This window comes from Peromyscus californicus, unplaced genomic scaffold (genome assembly GCF_007827085.1).
Source record: "Peromyscus californicus insignis strain IS unplaced genomic scaffold, ASM782708v3 Scaffold_24__1_contigs__length_46423439, whole genome shotgun sequence".
Lineage (NCBI taxonomy): Eukaryota > Metazoa > Chordata > Mammalia > Rodentia > Cricetidae > Peromyscus > Peromyscus californicus.
In genome coordinates this window covers 38,347,183-38,364,391 of record NW_026294535.1, presented here as the reverse complement: position 1 = coordinate 38,364,391, position 17,209 = coordinate 38,347,183, and the positions used below count along the sequence as shown (strand labels likewise).

At 47.8% G+C, this 17,209-nt stretch overlaps 1 protein-coding gene across 1 annotated transcript in view; it reads left to right on the top strand.

Annotated features, from left to right (window-relative positions):
• The first annotated feature begins 2,725 nt into the window (after nucleotides 1-2,725).
• The window catches only part of Rassf3 (Ras association domain family member 3), a 66,941-nt gene continuing 52,457 nt past the window's right edge, over nucleotides 2,726-17,209 (top strand). The window contains exon 1 of the mRNA XM_052753475.1: nucleotides 2,726-2,942. Within this exon, the coding sequence (XP_052609435.1) occupies nucleotides 2,832-2,942 (111 nt within the window). The 5' untranslated portion in view covers nucleotides 2,726-2,831. The remainder of the gene's footprint in view (nucleotides 2,943-17,209) is intronic.

The following is a 17,209-nucleotide window of genomic DNA, read 5'->3' as shown; positions in this document are numbered from 1 at the left end:
AAGCTACTTTGTATACATTTACTAACCTTTCAGCATGTTCCCCAATTAACATGGAAAGAAAAGGTTAGTAGGCATTTAACGAAAATCTGAACCAATAGGCTCCTATATCAGTGGGAAATGTATGGTGATTGATTCAGTCCACTTACAAATTCAGTTCTGTGTCTGACAATAAGTCCTTTTAAAACTGAGCTTGCCTGAGTCTGTTTTATTTTATTTATTCCCTGAATGTTAAATGCTAAAAATGTCTAACTGCTTAACAAGGCATTTTGAGTTTTCACAAATTCTGATTTTGTGAGTCAAAACTTAAATTCAGCTTTCATTAAAAATGTGGCTATGGCCGGGCGGTGGTGGCGCACGCCTTTAATCCCAGCACTCGGGAGGCAGAGCCAGGCGGATCTCTGTGAGTTCGAGGCCAGCCTGGTCTCCAAAGCGAGTTCCAGGAAAGGCGCAAAGCTACACAGAGAAACCCTGTCTCGAAAAACCAAAAAAAAAAAAAAAATGTGGCTATGGCCGGGCGGTGTGGAGCATGCCTTTAATCCCAGCACTTGGGAGGCAGAGGCAGGCGGATCTCTGTGAGTTCGAGGCCAGCCTGGGCTACCAAGTGAGTTCCAGGATAGGCGCAAAGCTACACAGAGAAACCCTGTCTTGAAAAACCAAAAAAAAAAAAAAAAAAAAAAAATGTGGCTATGTTAGCTGGGCATTGTGGCACACTCCTTTAATCTCAGCACTCAGGAGGCAGAGGCAGGTGGAGAAACCTTCTTTTGAAAAAACAAACAACAACAACAACAACAAACCAATCCCAAGTGATTCTGATGAGAATGCTGACATCTATAAAACTCCATCCAGTCATTTCCCCTCAAAAACAACATGAAAAATCTTTTCTGTTTTTAGATAGGGTTTCTCTATGTACTCTAGGTGACATGGAACTTGCTATGTAGACCAGGCTAGCCTCAAACTCAGAGATTTGCCTGCTTCTGCCTCTGTACCAGTGGCTACGTGCTAGCCTCAAAACATCATTTTATTTTCTGGTGTGGTGGATTATAAAGTACTTGGAGCATATTTTTCCTCAAAACAGTCATCGATGGAGTAATTTGTTCTGGGTAAGGGACTCCACCCTTTCAATTTATAATAAAACAAGCTCGCTAAATTATTTAACACACCCATTACTCCAACTGGAGTATTTAATGAAGACACTGTTGTTGCCATATGGTAATATTTGAGTGATGTAAGAGTCAAACAAGACAAATCTTGCATTAAGTAATTGTCCTCTTCTCTTACATTTGGCTATGTGAAAAATACCCAAGGAGGCAGCTTCTACCCAATGGAACAAGAAAGTTAGACTCGGCTCTCCAGCTACCCAGTGGTTCCGTGGCTGGTTAGAAGTCTTTAATGGAAAGCCTTTACAACAGGCTGTGACTCTGAGGTCCCTCTGGGGTTGAGTTCCCTGGAGTGAGACTCTTGCAAACTAGGCCTGTGAGTAAACCTGGATTAGCCGGCTCCTTTCTGCCCGAGGGGTAGAAGGGACGACGCAGGCACCTTTCTTTTCCTTCTCTTGAAGCTTCAAAACCTCTTTTCCTTTCGAGGTCTCTGCAAGGAGAGTCACTCCCGTCACACCAAGGTGAACACGACCGACCCTCAGGTGACCGTGAGCAAAGAAAATGTCGCATTTTAAAAGTTTAGCTGATTGCAAGGATTTTTTTTTTTAATTTTTCAAAGGGAAGCTGGTGTGTGGGCGGACAGAATGGTCTCATCAACTTGCCCCCACAATTTAACTCGCCCCTTGTAGGTGACCGTGTAAGGGCTGCTTGTGGAAGGCGACATTTACAGTGTACATTTAACTAAAAGCATTGGATTGTTCTGTGATCGTGATTATTTGTCCGTTCTCTGAAACCTCAACGACTTTAGCCACTCACGTTTGGGATGCGCCTTCGCCACGAGAGGCGGGAAAGCCGTTCGCCTGAGGTCCAACAAGAGAGGGTGTTTTATTTCGAATAAGCCCCAGTCGCTCTTTCCCCACCCACCTCTGCTAACTTATAACGGTCAGGGAGGGACGCGCTGCACGCCGGTAGGTCTACGGTCTCCACCAAGGACGAGCCCCATGGAGAGAGTGCAAAAAGTTCTCCGTTGCATTCCCGCCCTCTCCAAAACTTCGGTTCCAGACGCGGGGGACAGGAGGGTCACTGGGGAATTTGCAATTTCCGGGAGGTTGCGGGAGGAAGCACGCCTGAGCACAGTCCCAGCAGGGGTGGCACTCGAACCCGACTCCCCCTTCGCCGCGCTCGGAGTCTAGGCCGGAGGGGCGTGGCTAGGGGGACGGGGGCGGGGCCCCACCTGCGCGCGCGGAGCGGGGCTGGGCTCCGCAACAGCAGCAGCAGTCCGTAGGGGCGGGGATCTGGGCGGGGCTTAGGCTGGCCAGGGGCGGGGCCTGTACTGGGACTGGGCTTGGTAGGGTCTTGGCTCGCTGGGTGGGCGGGGCTTTGGTGGGCGGGACCTGGACTGAACTGGGCTGGGTAGGGTCTTGGGTCGTTGGGGGCGGGGCTTTGGAGGGCGGGGCCTGGCCTGGTCTGGACGGGGGGGCGGGGCACGGGAGGGGGCGGGGCCGCGGCTCACCCGAGACGGGAGGAGCCTGGGGAGGGCGGAGGAGCCCGCGGGAGGGGGACGGAGACGGGCGGCTTGAGCGGCGGCCGCAGCTGCAGCAGGACGGGCGGGCGGCGGGCGGCTCGGGGGCCGCGCGCGCCGGGAACCTCGCGGGGTCGGGCGGGCGCCGCACCCCGGCCTGGCCGCCTGCGCCCCGGGGGGAGAGGCCCCCTGCGCGCGACGGGACCAGCAGCATGAGCAGCGGCTACAGCAGCCTCGAGGAGGACGCGGAGGACTTTTTCTTCACCGCCAGGACCTCCTTCTTCAGGAGAGCGCCTCCGGGCAAGTCCCGTTCGGGCCAGCCGGTGAGTGGCGTGCGCGAGGCCGGGGGCGGAGGGGTCCCGGCTCCACGTGCCTCATCACCCCCGGCGCTGGCCCGATGCTCGCCGGCGGGCGGGCGGGCGGGCGGGCTGGCGGGGTGCAGAGGGTGGCCTCTGCCCTTTCGGATCCCGAAAGGTGCTGGAAGCCTGTGCAGTGGGCGTGGGGCGCCCGCGGCGAGGGAAGGAGGTGCAAGGGCAGGGAGCCAGATGGCCTGGGCCGCTCTGCTCGTCGGGGGACGCGGGCTGCGGGTGCAGCTCCGGGAGCCTGGAGGTGTCCGGGCCGCTCGGGGTGGCTCCGTCGGCGGACCTTCAGGGGCCACAGCCGGGTTCCCCGCGCCGTCCTGGCTGCTGCAGTCCGGTCGCTGGGCCATGAGTGGCCTGAGGGCACGCGGTGGCCCCGGGGTGACCGAGCAAGCCCCCAGTACGGGCACGCTGCGGGGCAAAGGGACCGGGCGAGCGTTGGCGCTCACTGATGTCTGGGTTGCCCGAGTCGAGTCCTGGTCCAGTTTGCGGGTGCTGCGGGCGCCCTAGGTAAACTCAGCTCCAGAGAGCTGAGCTTTACACGCCGGTTTCTTCCTTTTTTGGAGGAAGGGTGCCGTGGGAAGCGTGGCTTGGGAAAAGACAGTACGGGAACTTGTGCCAGCTTCGCAGATCGTGACAGTGATTGTTTTTTTTAAGGGAAGTCTTCCAAACGGGGCACTTTGGCCCGACTTGTAAGGTCGGCTCTTGAACCCATGGCTTTCTGACCCTGGAAGCCACACCAGGGAGGGACCCTGGCTAGCCTGGCCATGCTCTCTCTCTCTCTCATCAGATTTAGAGACTGTAACGGAACAAACTTGTTGCTCCTAAAACACAACAGGCCCGCGCCGGAGGTTTCTATCAGAGCTCTGGAGATGAAAAAGAGAAACCCGTCGTTGAGGGGTGGGGGTTTTGGTGGAGGGGAACTCTGCCCACGTTGTCCTTGCCAACCCTTTCAAGTTTTAATAGGGTACTTTTTGAAGTAAGATTTATTTGTAAGATTTGGAAGTTCTAATCTTTTCGGTCTGTCAAATTTCCAAGCTAAAGAGAGGAGAAGGAGGGTGGTGAAGGGCGAGAGTGGAGTCAGGTGCCCTTATTCCAACCACCAGCTAATCTTACCCTAGTGAAGGGCTGGAGGTGGGTGGGATCACGGTTTTATCCTCTGACTTCTGGTCGCTCTGTTTACTAGGGCTGTCCTTTATTTTCAGTAGAATGTGCTAATGGCATGAATTTGGAAGTCAAAGATCCTCCATGCCTGGCCTACCCACTGAGGGTCACAGAGAAGAGCTTTTCCTCTGGCCTTTTCCACCTTGTTTTTCCCTGCGACACTTTGCATTTTCTCCATCTACCGACGCCATAAAGAGCTTGGACTCGTTTGAAGTGTACTCCAGAGGTGACTAGTCATTTCCAGAAAACTAGAACGTTCTACAGGTGTGAGATTCTCCTCCACAAGGGCCAGCTGGAATGCTGTGGTTGGAGTTTTAAGAATCCTTCCGTGCTCTTAAAAAAGTTGATGCAGTAGGCTGGGGATGTAGATCAGTAAGTAGAGAGCTTGCTTAGTACTACATAATCTAGGTGGTGGTGGTTCACAGTAGTGTGTGTGGTGTGTGTGTGTGTGTGTGTGTGTGTGTGTAAGAGAGAGAGAGAGAGAGAGAGAGAGAGAGAGAGAGAGAGAGAGAGAGAGAGAGAGAACGCAGGAAGATCAGCAATTCAAGGTCATCATCCAAAACCCAGACACACACACACACACACACTGCACAGCTTTTCTTTCCAGGATTATGTACAGTTAGCCAGTCAAGATTACATGCATTCATGCATGCAATAGTCATCTAATTGTGTGTATGTGCCTGTGTATATCTGGTAATATTGCGTATTGAGCACTGGCATGAGTCGGTAAGGCCTGTGTTGAAAGAGCCACTTCCTGGGTTGAACGGTGCCCTGTGCGGATTTTGCAGCTCTTACCTGTTTATTCCATCTGTCATGGCTCCCACACACAGTTTGCAAAATTGTGGCCATTGTTTGTCAGTTCAAGAAAGGGTTCTTGGCGAAAAAGGATTCCGAAGCCCGAACTCATTTATTTATTTATCTATTTATTTATTATTTATTCACTTGTTTATTTTTGAGACAGTGTCTCTCTACATCACCTTGACTGTCCTGGAACTCCTTATGGAGGCCAGGCTGACCCAGAACTCAGGTCCGCCTGCCTCTGCTTCCTGAGTACTGGGATTAAAGCGTGCGCCACCAGGCTGTCTGCACCCTGAGTTTCAGTAGGCCTTTCGAAGGAGTGACTGTATCTATCTTAGGTTCTGGATTACATATGAATGAGGAAGTAAAAAAAAAACAGATAAAGCAAAGACTGTATGGTGTGTATTTCTTCACCTTGGAATGCTTTCGATTATGGGGGCCAAACACTTCTTACATACACAGTGCCTTTACCTCTCCCCTGAAAGGTGGGGCGAGCTGTTGCCATAACGATCTATTCTTGATAGCAGTGCTTTCTCCCTCCCTTATGTCATACCACCTGCTGGAAGCCTAGGAAGTCTGCTTTCTGGAACTCTTGCAAATATTCAAAGAAGGCAAGGAGTCTCTAGTGAATGCAGGATGAGGAGAAGGGAGTGTGTTGGGGAGGGTCGGGGATAGACATTTTCTTTTTTTCTCTTGCCAGGCGAGGGAACGTTACCCAACCTCTTTCCATCCCCAGTGATAACGAAAAGAGACATAAAGAAAACGGTGTGATTTTTCTCATTTTATTTTGCATCCTGTTCGTCTTAAAAAAAAAAAAAAAAAAAAAAGGCTGGGCCGTGGTGGCACATGCCTTTAATCTCAGCACCTGGAGGCAGAGGCAGTGTGATCTCTGAGTTCAAGGCCAGCCTGGTCTACAAAGTGAGTTCCTGGACAGCAAGGACTAAACAGAGAAACCCTGTCTTGAACCCTCCCCCCGCCAAAAAAAAGGACCAAATGTCTGCGTGAAAGCGTGTAAAAAAAAAAAAACAATGACCTTTTAGGGGGTGTTATTGCTCTCTCCCCACGGCCTGAAGCAGCGCTTCACTCAATAGTTGCTCAGCGAACAGTAGTTGGATAAATGAATGATTTCCTAGCTGCTTGATACTGCTTTCAGACATAGCCCATCTTCCGGTTCTGCAAGAGCCCTCTGAAGCAGTGATCTTAGGAGAGATATTGTTGTCCAAGGCCCTCACTCAGATGTCAGTCAGGAGGGCTGGAGCTTGGATCTTCTAATGCAGATTCCATTTTCATGTTCTTAGCGAAAAGATTACTTAAAATTCCGTTTTCCCTTGTAAATATGGATGTGTATATATCAAGAATTGCTCAAAAAAGTTTGACTCTTCTTGCACGTAATGGCATTACATTGCTCTCAGTTCCGGTTTGTGGATTCACCGGGCTTCAGGGGACCCACCTGGTTGTAGTATTAAGCAGAACCAAAAATGTCCACAGTTCTGTAGTTACTAAAATCAAACTGCCTCGAAATATAGAACACATTCACAGCCTGAAACTATTAATATAATCGACTAAATTTAGATGTCTTTTTAAATTTTTTTTTAAATTTTTTTGACAGTCCCACAATGCCCAGGCTGGCCTTAAACTCTAGGTAGCTAAGGATGACCTTGAACTTCTTGATTGTCCTGCCTTCACCTGAGTGCTAGGAGTCATGCCCAGTTTCCTGGGGTGCTGGAGATGAAACTCCAGGGTTTGGCGCCCGTTAGACAAGCACTCCCCTTTCTTTCAAAGCTTATGGTGGTTAATAGAGTAAGGGACACTGTTTCTGCTTTAGAAGCGGAAGAGCCACGACTTCTCCAGAAACGTGAAAGGACGTTGTGCACCACCCACATTAACTTTAAAAAGTTACACTGGAGAATTCTTAAAGTCAGCCTGCAGTAGGCCACGTCGGCCTTCAGCTTGCCTTCTGGGTGCACTCCATATTCTTCTAGTAGTCATTTGGTGACTGTCTTGCTGTGCTTTTTTAAATGGCTCAATAGTAATGTGTTGCACTCTCATTTTATTATTATCATCTTTTTTTTTAAATTTTTTTACTAGGGCACCAGATCTCCTTGTAGATGGTTATGAGCCACCATGTGGTTGCTGGGAATTGAACTCAGGACCTCTGGAAGAGCAGCCAGTGCTCTTAACTTCTGAGCCATCTCTCCAGCCCTATTATTATAATTTTTGAAATTTTTTAATTTTACGTGTATGGCTGGTTTTGCCCGCATGGATGTCTGCGCCACATATATAAATGCCCATGGAGGTCAGAGGAAGGCATTGGTTTCCCTGGGACTGGAGTCACAGATGGTTATGAGCTTCCCTTTGGGAGCCGGGAATAGAACCTTGGTCCTCTGGCAGAGCAGCCAGTGCTCGGAGCCATCTCCCTACCCCTGAACTCCCTTTATTAGTGTTTCCTCTGGGAGTTTTGGAGGTAGGTCACTTGGGCAAAAGAATACCGGTTTTGCCGGGCGATGGTGGCCCACGCCTTTAATCCCAGCACTCGGGAGGCAGAGCCAGGCGGATCTCTCTGAGTTCAAGGCCAGCCTGGTCTATATAGCGAGAGCCAGGACAGGCACCAAAACTACACAGAGAAACAAACAAACAAAAAGAATAGTGGTTTACTGTATCAGCAGTATTTTAGCTATACCAATTTTAACCCTTTATAACTGAATACAAATATTCCTACCAGCACTCTTTTTTTAAAAAAGAAAAAATTAATTTTATTTTATGTGTTTGGGAGTTGGGTCTGCAAGTGTCTGTATCCCCCACATGAGCCTGGTGCCTGCAGAGGCCAGAAGAAGGTGTCAGATCCCTTGGACCACTAGGTGGCTGCTGGGAACTGAACCTGGGTCCTCTGGAAGGGCAACTGGTGCTCTTTCTTAACTGCTGAACCAGCCCCTCCCAGCAGTTTTGCTTGGTGTAAGGCCTTTGCACATCTTGCCTGTGTGACTGTTTTTAGAGTCTTAATCCATTGGACTTTTGTGATTGTGTCAGCAGAACTCACAGAGGCCTGTTCCTCTCACTGAGTTTCAAAAGGAAATCAGCCCCCAGCCTCTGTGACCTCGTCTGAGCAGTATACTCTGCTGTGTTTCTTCTTTTGGCAAACATGCAAGATTTGGAATTATTTGGAAGCAGTGACAAGAAAACACTTATGAAAAGAGAGACTAAAAATATCCAATAATGTGGTTATTCTTTTTAGACTTCCTTTGGCAGCCAATGCCTGTCATACTGTGACCGATATTTTTCTAATGGGGAAAAAAATGGAGGCTGACACCCCCGCCCCCCATCCTTCCTAGTGGGGTCTGATCCCCAGCTCTTAGCTGTGAACATGAGCTGTTTTCTTGCTCCTCCCCCTCTGGCATGAGTAGCTGCCACACTTGGAGGCTGGAAGGCCATTAGCCAGCCTCGGATTGTTGGGGAATGTTATTTTAAGGGGTGTTCCTTCTGTTTATGTTGCATTTGTTTAACTCTGTGAAGCTGTGTTACTGTGCCTGTCTAAAACACCTGATGGTCTAATAAAGATCGGAACGGCCAATAGTAAGGCAGGAGAAAGGAAAGGTGGGGCTGGCAGGCAGAGAGACTATATAGGAGGAGATATCTGGAAAGGGAGAAATCAAGGACCCAGAGAAGGAGGAGGACTCCAGGGGCCAGCCACCCAGCTACACAACCAGCAAGCCACGGAGTAAGATTTACAGAAGTTAGAGAACAGGAAAAGCCCAGAGGCAAAAGGAAGACAGAATAAGTTAGGAAAAGCCGACAAGAAACAAGCATGCCGAGGCCGGGCATTCATCAGTAAGAATAAGCCTTCGTGTGTGATTTATTTGGGAGCTGGATGGTGGGCCCCCCTAAAGAGTAAAAGAGTAAAAAACTAGCAACAGCCGGGCGGTGGTGGCGCATGCCTTTAATCCCAGCACTTGGGAGGCAGAGGCAGGCGGATCTTTGTGAGTTCGAGGCCAGCCTGGTCTAGAGAGCGAGATCCAGGAAAGGCGCAAAGCTGCACAGAGAAACCCTGTCTCGAAAAACCTAAAAAAAAAAAAAAAAACAAAAAACAAAAAACTAGCAACAACATTGGGCCTCTTTTCAGAAACCATAGTGGAGAACTAGAGTACTGTGAATGGCTAGATACATCCTGTATGATGCTCATGTCGTGGCGTCACTGTAGCCTTGGTTCTGTGCATACACCCTCAGCAGTGTGCCCAGTACATGTGGAGACACCACACGGCACCAGCAGCTGCTGGCTCAAACACCTCACACAGGCTTGAGAATGTTAGGCTTAGAGCTACAGCGTTCTGACCGAATACACACTTTTTGCCATTTTGTACTGGTGTTACGTGTGCGCACCGGCATTTGGAGCATTCCTAGCATCGATGATTATAAAACCAAATACTGACCAACTCTGAAAAATGTTGAAGAGGCTGTGCCTGTCGGTATCAGATAGCCAGTCAGGATGCAATTGGTTATATGTGAATAGACAAGCACAACTGTCTTAAGTGTGCAAATTTGCTTTTTGTCCTGAGTGGTAAAATTATACACACCCCCCCCCCCAAAGAATTGTAAAATAAATACCCTTCATTTTTATCATCCTTATTTTGTGTGCACATTTGTATCATGGTGCTCCTGTGTGGGTCAAAGGACGACTTGTTGGCGTTGGTTTCCTCTTCCCACCATGTGGGCCCCGGAGGTCAAATTGACATCATTACCTTGGAGGCAAATGCCTTCACCTGCTGAGCCGTTTGACCTGCTTTTTTGAGCCTGGATTTCTTCATAGCTCAGGATGGCCTCGAACTCATAATACAGCCAGTGTATCTGATGCCGACCTTTAACTTCTGATTTGGGTGCTATCGATTCAATCAGGGTTTCATACACGCTGGACAAGCACTCCAGCCCCTAGAATAAATTACTTCACGATCTGTCATCAGTAATGTTTGATTGTGTGTGCCTATTTTATATGCCTAGAATCCCAAGCCAAGTTATAAATTCCTCTGGAGAAAAGGGAACTTGGCTGGGGAAAGTTTCAGCAGCTCCGATGATGATGTATGTCCGAGGAATCAGCAGGAAGTTGTTCTCAGGGCCAAGCAGGCATTACCTTTAGAGACCATCCGATGTTTTAGCCTCTGGTTTGTGAGGCAGAAGCTCATTGTGCTGCCCTGGCTGCCTTTGAACTCCTGGACTCCTGCAGTCCTCTAGCCTGAGCTTTCTCCGTGGCTGGGACCGGAGGCACACCCCACAGCTCCTTGCTTCTAACTTCCTGTTTGAAGAAGGCTAATCTCTGCTTTGTGTGTTCATTTGGTGAATAATTTACCCAGTCATCTTTAAGGATAGAAAAAAAAAAAAAAAAACTATACGCAGGGTGGGTCAGATTTCTGGCTGGTTAACCAACCAAAATATAAACCAAAGTAAACAACTTCCTCTCCTTTTCCTAGCCCTCCCTCTCCCCCCTCCCTCCCTTCCTGTTTTTTTTTTTTTTTTTTTTTTTTGATGGAGTCTCATTGTATACATGTTGATCACCAACTGGCTCTGCGGCTGAGGACTGCCTCAAACCTCTGGTCCTCCAGCCTCTACCAGTGCTGTAAGTCCACATGCACATCACCACACTCCAATGGGGGGGGTCCGACTAGGGACCTGTGTGAACTTGAGGAACACTCTATCAGCTGAGCTGTATTTCTAGCCTGGTATTTTTCATTTTTCCGAGTCTTGTTAACTCTGGCTTGGCTGTCAGTAGCCTGGTGAAATGTTTTGTTTTTTTAACCTCCCCACCCCAACCCAGAGTTTCCCTGTGTAACAGCCCTGGCTGTCCTGGGACTTCTCTATAGGCCAGGCTGGCCTTGAACTCACAGAGATCCGCTTGCCTCTGCCTGCTGGGTGCTGGGACTAAAGGTGTGCACCACCACCGCCCTGCTGGTTTTAATTTCTTGGTGACAATCCCTCGCCACCCTCCCTAGGCTCCCCAGTCCTGATTCTTGAAAACAGGGCTCGGAGCTAGGTCAACATTCTACCTGCCTCTCAAGTGCTGGTGTGCACCGACATGCACAGTTAGAACCTTTTTTAATGGAGAAAGTCGTCTGTGCTCTTGACTAGAATACAGGGTGCTGGAGCCTGTAGTACATGACTGATATTTGAAATGCACGTGAAAAAAAAAATGTCAGAACTGGCTTTTAGGAACAAGTGACCCTTCCAGAGCTGTTTGGTCTCTTGTAGTTACCGAGCCCATAAAATGTGCCTGACCTGAATTGAAATGGACCACAAGTACAAAAATACCCACCGGCTTTTAAAGACTTAACTATAAAAGAAAGAAAGAATGTAAGACACATCACAGTAGTTTTAAAAATATGGTGAAATGTTAAAATATGAATACGAACTATGTTACATGCTCTCTTGGGGGAGTAGTTACTCATCTGCAAAAATCATCTGAGTTGGACTACTCCTGAATGAAATCATACAGTACTGCACTTGACTTACATGTCCTGTGTGTGGAATGTGAACTGTTTTACACATTGAAATGACAGTGTTTTAGGTATATTGACCCAAATTAACTTTAACTATTTTTTGTTGTTGTTGTTTTTGTTTTTTCGAGACAGGGTCTCTCTGTGTAATTTTACCTATTATTAAAAAAAGATTTTATTTAAGAACACTTTTATTTTTAAAAGTTTTTTATTTGTGGGCTGGGGAGATGGCTCAGAGGTTAAGAGCACCAACTGCTCTTCCAGAGGTCCTGAGTTCAATTCCCAGCAACCACATGGTGGCTCACAACCATCTGTAATGAGATCTGGCACCCTCTTCTGTATACATAATAAATAAATCTTTTAAAAAAAGTTTTTTATTTGTTTGTTTGTTTATGACTCTATGTAGACCAGGCTGGCTTCGAAATCACAGAGATCTATCTGCCTGCATCCTGCTCCAGGGTTCTGAGATTTAAAGATGTGTGCCACTATGCCTGACCTACATTTATTTGTGTGAGTGTGTTTGTCTGTCTGTGAACACAGATGCCACTGTGCCAGTATGGAGGTCAAAGGCCAGCTTGCCAGAATCCATTCTTTCTATAGTGTGAGTCTGGGGATCAAACTCAGGTCCTCATGCTTGGCTGCAAGCCCCTTTTCAGCTAATCCATCTTCATCTATTTTTAAACACTTTAAGGGTATGCATATGGTTTATATATTGATTGGATAGGGTTGCATACTAAAGCAGAGTTTATAAGTCTTCACCATCGTCTGGGTGGCTGTGGCTTGGGAGTGGGGGTGTGTGGGGTTACCAGCCAGGCATTCTGGGAAGAGTTTTGTCTATGAAGGGGGCTTTCTCACTGCTGTGGGTAATAGTTCCCTTTTGGCCTGCCTTGGGTCATGCATACCAACATTTTGAGGTTATGAAACTTGTGTGTGGGGAACACCTCCCCCCTACACACACACACACACACACACACACACACACACACACACACACACACACACACGTACGTTGAGCTAATAAGATAAAACTGGCCTAATGACATTCCACATGCAACTCTGTGTTCAGTTTACAGAGAGAATGGGACTCATTATTTCAGAATATTAGAACAGAGAGCTTAATATGTATTTTATGGACTGTAATTGCTAACTGCTGCTACATGATTCAGTCAGCTAAGAATAATTTACTAATTACATTCAGCACTGCTCAAGTTCTTTCTCCAGTTACTAAACAAAGTGAGATAATCAGAGGAGGGACGAGGATAAATTTGGAAACTGGAGACCAGAAGAATGGATATCTTAGAAGATCTTAGCTTTAACAGACTTGGAATGTAATCAACAAGGTTTTCACTTGAAATAATGGGGGTGGGGGGTGAGTGGGAAGGCCGGAGAGAGAGAGACGTGAAGAGATCAGGGGGGATAGTTTTCTAAGTTCATTTTCCAAGTGTTGACTGCATGCAAAGCTGGGTCTCAGGGGTTCGGGTGGACAGAGCCAGCTGAGTTTTTGGGCTGTTACTAGTCTCAGCAGGCCAGGCTGAGTTTGACAGCCCATCTAAGTGCGATCATCTAGTCCTGAATTGGTCTTTTTGTGACATAGTCAAGTTGGCTTAATGTCTTCAAGGTTCCTCCATGTTGTAGCATGTGTCAAGATTTCCTTCCCCTTTCAGGGTGAGTAATAATGTCTGCATGGACGTGCCATATTTCACTTAAAACTGTTCACATGGGTTACTGTGTCCTTTGAGTGGACATACTATACAGATATCAGTGAGAGGCCCTGCTTGCAATTCCGTTGGCCTGCCCACCCAGAAATACTATTACTGGGTATTATTTGGTAATTCAACTTTTGACTTCTTTTTGGAGACTTAAGCTGATGTTTAAGTCTTGTTATTTAAGTAGGAAATTCTGGAACATTTGTGATTTTAGCTTTCATTTGATGTCTGTATTGTTTATTTATTTATTTATTTATTTTGGTTTTTCGAGACAGGGTTTCTCTGTGTAGCTTTGCGCCTTTCCTGGGACTCACTTGATAGCCCAGGCTGGCCTGGAACTCACAGAGATCCGCCTGGCTCTGCCTCCCGAGTGCTGGGATTAAAGGCGTGCGCCACCACCGCCCGGCAGATGTCTGTATTGTTTATTAAGCAGATGCTATTCTCCGTTTATTAGAAAGTAGGTCTGTGACCAAGTATCTATGATAATTTGTACAAAAGAAGTACAAATATAATTTCTTTTTACCTCTGTGCTGGGATTGGACGCAGACTGTCAGGCCTCTGTTAGGCAGATTCTGTGCCAGTGAGTGGTTGTCCCCAACCCCAGCACTCAGTGATGCTAATTTCCATGTGCCAGCCATGAACGTTTTGGGTGTGAAAGTTTTCCATTGTGGAGTCATCTTTTGGGATGTCCAGACATGAAATGGGACTGAGCAGCTCTGTGCTGGGCCTTCTCTAGTCACATTCTTTGTACCTGACCCACAGCTCTCTCAGGCCTAGTCATCAAAGCAGGAAGAAGACCCAGCTGTGGTGGCCGGGAACTCCAGCACGGAGGGGTGAGAAAGGGGGCAGGATTTCAAGGATGGCCTGTGCTGCGGAGAGCCAGCCCGTCGCCAGTGACCGTGGCGATGAGAAGCTCATAGCGTTTTACTCTTATTTGGTTTCCATTTCTTTAATCAACAGGGACTTTTCTGTCTTTCTGTTTCGGATCTTCTTTCTCTGAGCTTGGCTTCGCCCATGACCTTTGGCCCGTGAGGCTGGTGAAATCTCGCCCTCAGTGTTGAGCTGAGCGTGTTGATCCGGTAGTTCCCCTTTTCTGTGCTCGGCTGAACTTCAGGTTATGAGTTTAGCTTTGTTTTTTTTGTTTTGTTTTGTTTTGCTTTTTTAAACTTACCCCGTAGTAGAGGGACATCCCGTATGTCGGTGCTTTGAAGCGCAGGAGACCGTGTTACCGGCGGACACCACTGACACCGGGAGCCTCCGGAATGCCTGGACAGGCATGGCCAAGAGGGCAGAGCCAAGAAGAGAAAGGGTGGGGAGCTGGTCGAAGGTGTGTCCCTCCCTCCCCTCCCTCCCTCCCTCCCTCCCTCGCCGCATGAAAAGGGGGCGGTAGTTCCTGTTTGTCGCAAAATTTCAACAGATACCGGGTCAGTTTGCCACCCACCCCGTAGGACTCAGGGGCGTCAGAGTCATCTCACGAAATAGTCGAGGGTGTTAGAAAAAGGATGATTCAATGACTAAAACCCACCCAGCAAGGAGAATTACAGTGTTTGCTTCTAGGTTTCTGGTCCTACTGAGGGGTCACAGTTGTGGAGGAGTCCAGCACCGCCATGCACTAACTAACGTTGGCGCCTCTGTGGAAAACCATTGTACCTCCCCTCCACTCTGATGTAACTTTTTCTTCTTTTTTAATTAACCAAATGAACGTCTCAAAAAAGAGTTCCTGCCAAGTGGTGGTGGTATACGCCTGTCTTTAATCCCAGCACTCAGGAGGCAGAGGCAGGCAGGTCTCTGTGAGTTCAAGGCCAGCCTGGTCTACACAGAGAAACCTTGTCTTGAAAAACCAAATAAATAGTCACTCTTTGGTTTTGTGGTAGATGGCAAATCAGTTCTTAGTCTCGGGTTTAGTGTTTGTGAGCCTGGTTGCAGGAGTTTTACATGCACAGGATTCAGGTTCCACGCAGCAAAACCAAACGAGCCAAACATTGTGGAGCTGCATAGGAAGAGTCTGCTGTTGTGATTGGCAGTGAGTGGAGCATCCTGGGAAAATACAGCTCGATTTGATTTGATTGTTTGTGGGATTTCTATGGCGCTCAGATGAGAAGTAAATCACCAGAGGGTTTTACTGCTTCAAGATGTCAGCAGATGCAGGTTTTATGGCACGCAAGGAGTGAATTCAGGGAAATGGACCACAGTGAGTAATTTCCCAGCTATGGGAAAATGTAAATATTATGTACATAGTTAAAGAAACAATAACATTACATTTCTCCTTCTCAGGTCTCTCCTTGTTTGTTTAAACAGGCTTGCTGATTGCTTTTTTTCGGGCCAGTCTTCCTTTAGAGGAAGGTACTGCCCTCTCAGATTTTTCTGAAGTTTGAAAGTTGTTTTTGTGTGCTTCCTCTGACCACTGTTGATCACGTGGCACAGGCATTTAGCACGGAACCGCCATGCTCAGTTTGATCCTTGGTCTCTGCTAGGGGGCATCTGTTCCAGAATTATTCTTTTTTTTTAAAAAAAAGATGATTTTATTGTATTATTTTGTGTGTATGGGCATTTTGCTTGTGTGTGTCTGAGCACTACCTGTGTGCACCTCAGAGATCATGGAGGGTATTATATCCTCTGGAACTGGAGTTACAGATGGTTATGAGATGCCATGTGGGTGCTGGGAATAGAACCCAGGTCCTCTTGAAGAGCAGCTAGTGCTCTTAACCACTGAGTCATCTCTCCAGCCCAGTGGTTCTCAATCTTCCTGATGCTTCGACCATTTAATACAGTTCCTCGTGTTGTAGTGACCCCCCCAACCATATTTTGATCGCGACTCCATAACCGTAATTACGCTACTGTTTGAATCGTAATGTAAATAGGTGATATGTAGGATATCTGATATGTGACTCCCTAAGGGGGTCGAGACCCACAGGTTGAGAACCAGTGCTCCAAGCCCCTTAATCCTTGCCAGTTGGTGGGGAAAATTTGGAGGGAGGCTAATTTAGGGTAAGAAATGCTTTTCAAAGGGTATAGCAACTTCAGATTCATTCTTGCTGGAGGGAGCTCTATTTCAGTTTTCTTTATTCTTTGTACACACACACACACATACACACACACACACACACTCACACTCACACCATTGTATTTGTGTGGCAATCCGAGGACAACTTAATGGGAGTTGGTTCTCCTTCTACTGTGTGGGATCTATCTTAGGTTTTTTAAAAGCTGAGTAAGCAGCCTGGTGGTGGTGGTGGTGGTGGCGGCGGCGGCGGCGGCGGCGGCGGCATAGGCCTTTAATCCCAGCACTGGGGAGGCAGAAGGCAGGCAGATCTCTTGAGTTTGAGTCCCACCTGGTCTACAGAGTGAGTTCCAGTACAGCCGGGGCTACACAGAGAAACCCTGTTTTGAAAACAAAACCAAACAAAACAAAGCTGGGCATGAAACCATGCTGGGGAGGAGGGAGGTGGGCACAGGAGGATTTTAGGGCTTGCTGCCCAGCCTGTCTAGTCACACTGGTGAGCTCCGGGTTCAGTGAAAGGTTTTGTTAAGGAAAAACAAAAACAAAAACAAACAAACAAAAAAAAACTAGGCGGAGAAGTGATTGAGGGAGGCTTCTGATGTCAAACTCTTATCCTAGCGTATATATGCACACACATGAGCGCGCACACACGCATACAAGGAAATGGACATGCAGTGTGTGTGTGTGTGTGTGTGTGTGTGTGTGTGTGTGTGTGTGTGATGCCAGGGGTGGAGCCCAAGGCCCGTGCATGTAGGCAAGTGCTCTCCCATTGATCTCCAGTTGGAGATCATAAATGAAGAATCGGTTGATTGAAGCAGTTACATACAACAGTTGGAGTTTAAAACAGGCTGGCTGTGTGCCGCGGGCAAGTCATCACATGTCTGTAAGTCTGTAAGGTAATAGCCTGCAGAACCTTAGTAAATGTTAGCAGTTGCCATCTCTGAGAGATCCCACCACCTGTGATATTCACTCCTTTAACTGAGCAGGCCAAATAAAGAACCCACTGCAGTTGAGAGATTTAAAACGCACCAATACGGTCAGTCGAAGGGTGACAGGTGACAGAAAACTCATGTCTCCTTGGCTGTT